General features: G+C 54.4%; 1 protein-coding gene across 1 annotated transcript; it reads left to right on the top strand.

Moving 5' to 3' along the window:
• Window positions 1-33: 33 nt before the first annotated feature.
• LOC114073006 (zinc finger protein 253-like) lies at window positions 34-718 on the top strand (the record flags this gene model as incomplete). Its single annotated transcript, XM_027910810.1, has 1 exon — window positions 34-718. A coding segment is annotated over one exon (585 nt), but the record flags the coding sequence as incomplete, so codon positions are not given.
• Between the last annotated feature and the right edge of the window lie 327 nt (window positions 719-1,045).

Genomic DNA, 1,045 nt, shown 5'->3' with positions numbered 1-1,045 from the left:
CTGGTGGTCCCTGAGCAGCCTCCCAGCAGGGAGAAGCCCTTCAGGTGCTGGGAATGTGGGAAGAGCTTTAAGAAGAGCCGCGACCTCCTCAGGCACCTGCACATCCACACTGGGGCACGGCCCTACACATGTAGGGAATGTGGGAAGAGCTTCAGTGACAGCTCCAACCTGCTCCAACACCAGCGCATCCACACTGGAGAACGGCCCTACACATGTAGGGAATGTGGGAAGAGCTTCAACCGGAACTCCACTCTGAGCCAACACAAGCGTACCCACACTGGGGAAAGACCCTTCAAGTGTGAAGAGTGTGGGAAGAGCTTCAGGCACAGCTCCACCCTCCACAACCACCAGCGCATCCACACTGGGGAACGGCCCTACAAGTGCTTGCAATGTGGGAAGAGGTTTCACACCAACTCCACTCTCCTCACACATAAGCAGACACACACAGGGGAGAGGCCCTTCCGCTGCACCGACTGTGGGAAGGGCTTTAACCGGAACTTCCACCTCATCACCCACCAGCGCATCCACACCGGGGAGAGGCCCTACAAGTGTGGGGAGTGTGGGAAGAGCTTCAGTGACAGGTCTACCTTGACCAAACACCAACGGACCCACCGGTAAGAGAAGCCCCTCGAGTGCCCCGACTGCGAGAAGAGCTTCGGCCGCTGCTCCAGCTCCGTCACCTGTTGGAGAACCCGCCTTGGGAACAGCCTTGGAGACCCACATTCCCGGTGACCTGCGTTTGGAACAGCCTTTTGGGGACCCACATTCCCCGGTGACCCCTGTTTGGGGTTTATTGTCGTGCAGCGAATGGTTCTGATTAAGGTGGTTTTTTTTTCTTCCATCTGATCGTTTGTAAAGCGCGTAAATTGCTCGTTTAATATAAATGTTCTGGTTTTGGCTGTGATTCATTAATTAATTGCCTGATGGCAGAGGAGCCCCTGATGTGTGTGTTCGTGACCAGGCAATCCCATTAATAAATAAATAATTAATTAACTGATGACAGAGGAGGCCCTGAGGTGTGTGAGTGTGACCAGGCGATCCTGTT

This window comes from Empidonax traillii, unplaced genomic scaffold (genome assembly GCF_003031625.1).
Source record: "Empidonax traillii isolate 1590-97213 ecotype Southwest subspecies unplaced genomic scaffold, ASM303162v1 scaffold4896:size9111, whole genome shotgun sequence".
Lineage (NCBI taxonomy): Eukaryota > Metazoa > Chordata > Aves > Passeriformes > Tyrannidae > Empidonax > Empidonax traillii.
The sequence above is the reverse complement of the archived record's forward strand: the minus strand, read 5'-3'. Positions and strand labels throughout refer to the sequence as shown.